The sequence below is a fragment of the Aureococcus anophagefferens genome (genome assembly GCF_000186865.1).
Source record: "Aureococcus anophagefferens unplaced genomic scaffold AURANscaffold_1, whole genome shotgun sequence".
NCBI lineage: Eukaryota > Pelagophyceae > Pelagomonadales > Pelagomonadaceae > Aureococcus > Aureococcus anophagefferens.
The window spans coordinates 302,162-305,238 of NW_008705561.1; the positions used below are offsets into that span (position 1 = coordinate 302,162).

Here is a 3,077-nt window from a genome sequence, read left to right on the forward strand (position 1 = left end):
GCGCGCGAGAACCGACCCCACCCAAGCAACAAGAATGACACGACCCGGGGAACCCCTAAGCCACCACCCCCCGGGAACTCCCGCTATCGCCCGGGAAGGAGCCGCTCCAGCGGGATCGGCGCGACTTCCGCCATGCCCGGGGGCACGGCCTCGGGCGCGATGTAGGCCGCCGCCGCGGCGCCGCGCCGCGCGAAGGAGCAGTAGAAGACGACGCGGTCGTTGTCGGAGACGGTGTTCGCCGTCGCGTGGTGCAGGACCGACGCGTCGTAGATCACCGCGGCGCCGGCGTCGACGGTGGCGACGCGCGCGGGCGCGAACTCCTCGACGAGCAGGGCCTCGTCGAACTCGTTCATGAGGTGCGCCTCGCCGTTCGCGCTCCCCGGCAAGAACGCCGTCGGCCCGTGCGCGACCGTCGGGCAGTCCTGCAGGTAGATGAACGTCACGAGCCGCGGCGGCAGGTCGTTGCCCGCGTCGTCGTCGACGAAGTCGTCCAACTCGTCGTCCAGCTCGTCCATCTCGTTGCCCGCGTCGTCGTCGACGTAGTCGTCGTCGTCGTCGTCCAAGTCGTCCATCTCGTCGATGCGCAAAAAGTCCGCGTGGAGCGTCTGGTGCTGCGAGCCCGGCCAGGCGATGAGCGCCGCGCACTCGATGAGCTCGAGGCCGTCGCCGTCGCCGGGCAAACATTCCGCCGCGCCCTCCCAGGCCGGCGCCAGCAGCGCGGCGGCCTTGGCGACCGCGGCCTTCACCAGATCGTCCTCGAGGGGCAGCAGCACGTCGCTGCGCGTGCCGTCGTCGAAGGCGATCTCGACGACCTCCTCGAAGCGCAGCCGCGTCCCCGGCACCATGCGGCGGTCCTCGCGGGACCACGCGCCGTCGCGCGCCGCGAGCTCCGACAGGATGCGCGCGCGCAGCGCCGCCGCATCGTCGCGATCGAGCACGGGCTCGGCGATGCGCGCGACGCCCGCGTCGCGCACGGCCGCGGCGGCGGCGGCGACGCCCACGGCATCGAGCGGCGTCGCGCCCTCGAGGAGCTGGTCCTCGAGCGCCAGCGCGCGCAGGCGCGTCGCCGCGCGCATCATTGGTCTGAAATGCGTTGCGCGCGTCGGCTGGCGCGCCGGCTGCATCGGTCGCAGCGCCAGGCAGCAGCTCGCTGCCACGAGCAGGCGCGAGAGCGCCGCCACCAAGGCCATCATATGCGGTGAGAGCTTCAATTTCAGCTTCAACTTACCCCTCCTCTCCCTCTCAGCGCCGCGACGACGGCGACCTTGTGGCGGACGGCGGCGAGCGCGGCGTCGCGGGCGTCGTCCTCGAGGCCGAGGGCTGCGAGGGCCGCCAGCGTCGCCTGGGCGGTGCAGACCTTGACGTCCTCGCGGCCGCGCGTTCGCCGGAGCGGCGCGATCAGGTTGGCCTCGGTCGCGTCGTCGTCGTCGAGCTTCACGCGTCGCACCGACGGCGGTAGTCGCCTCACCATGCGGCGGGCGTTGCGCCAGGTCGCGTCGACGACGATGAGCGTCTCCGGCGGCGCGGCGAGGCTCGAGACGGGCGCCGCCTCTTCCCCCGGAAACAGCACCGCGGCGCCGCCGAGCATGGCGGCCAGCGCCGCGTCGTCGACAGGATGTCCCTTGACCAGGATCTCGCAGTTCTCGAACGCGTCCCGGAGCACGGTGCCCGTATTTGATGCTCTCCCCCATTCTCTGTGATGAGTCCAGACGACGACGTCGACGGGCGCGCGCGCCGTCGCCGATGTGCAGACGCAGGCCTCGCGGTGCACCCAGCAGCGTGGACAGGCGCTCGGCGACCGCGCGCCGCGCTCCTTCAAGTGCTCGCAGAGCGCCGCGTGCTTCTGCGCGCCGCCGACGTCGCGCGACGACAGGACGCCGTCGTAGAGGGCCTGGGACGCGTTGCGCTGCGCCGTCGCGGCGGCGGCATTGCTGGAGGAGCGCGACGCGCGTCGCACCGCTCCGAGGACGTCGTTTGGTCTCGAGAGCGCGGCCGCGCAGCCGAGGAGAAGGAGCAAGCCCATGCTGAGCGCAAAGGAGATGCAAAGGCACGGAGCCGGAGTTGCACAGCATTCGCTGATTCAACTTGGGACCAGTGCAAACTTTTGTACCCCTTATCGACGCCTGTGGCGTCGATAAAGGGACCAAAAGTTTGCATAATATGAAGGTAAATAGCATCGACGTATCCACATTTTGCTTCAACAAAACTTTCCGCCACCTATGCTTTGATTTCTTGCTTTGAACCGATCCTTCCCTAGTCCATCAGAGCGGCGTCCTTAGGTGGTCCATTCTGAAGCGCCTGCAGGCGCATCGCCGCAGTGCAAGCGCAGCTGCCGGCCGCGCTCACCGACGAGATAATTGCGCGCTGCCAGCGAGCATGGGCCAGGCCTCCCGCGACGTCCCTTGCGTCGACGGCCGCGCCGCCGGGCAGCCTCTGGGCAGCCCGCCGGACCGCCACGGGGAGGCTGCCCGCGGCGACGACCTTCCCTGCGCGCTGATCCCGCAACTGGCGAGCCTCGCGCTGCCGCCGCACGCCGCCGAGTCGCCGCGGCGGCGCGCGCACCGGAGCTGGTCGTCGAGCTCGGGCTCGAGCGGCGACGAGCGGGGCGGCCGGCCGCCGCGGTGCCGGTCGCGGTCGCGGTCGCCGTGTCGGGCGAGTTCGCGGCCGAAGCGCGTCTCCTCGGACGACGGCTCGTCGGCCTGCTCGTCGCCGCCGCGCTGGTCGCCGGCGGCGCCGCGGGAGCCGAGCGCGATGGAGGCGCGCGTGCTTCTCCTCGCGCGCGCGGCCGCGTCCGCCGCGGCCGACCGCGGCGCCCAGGCCAGGCTCCCGCGCTACGCGGACCTCTTCTCCGCTGACGACTCGCTCCAGCGCGCGCGGCGCCCGCGGCTCCAGCGGCCGGCGCCGGCGGACCGCGACGACTCGGACGACGCGGACGACGAGCGCGAGCCGCGGAACGGCGCCGAGGCGGCGGCGCGGCGCGAGCTCCAGCGCCTCGGGGCGCCGTCGCGGAAGCGCGCCTACAGCGCCGACGCGCCCGCGGCGGCGTCCGCGCCGCCGGACGCGGCCGCGGCGAATCG

The 3,077-nt window shown here is 72.4% G+C and overlaps 1 protein-coding gene across 1 annotated transcript in view; it reads left to right on the forward strand.

The window, feature by feature from the left end:
• Positions 1 to 2,751: 2,751 nt before the first annotated feature.
• The window catches only part of AURANDRAFT_60459 (hypothetical protein), a gene marked incomplete at both ends in the record, with an annotated part of 519 nt that continues 193 nt past the window's right edge, over positions 2,752 to 3,077 (forward strand). The window contains one exon of the mRNA XM_009033954.1: positions 2,752 to 3,044. Within this exon, the coding sequence (XP_009032202.1) occupies positions 2,752 to 3,044 (293 nt within the window). The remainder of the gene's footprint in view (positions 3,045 to 3,077) is intronic.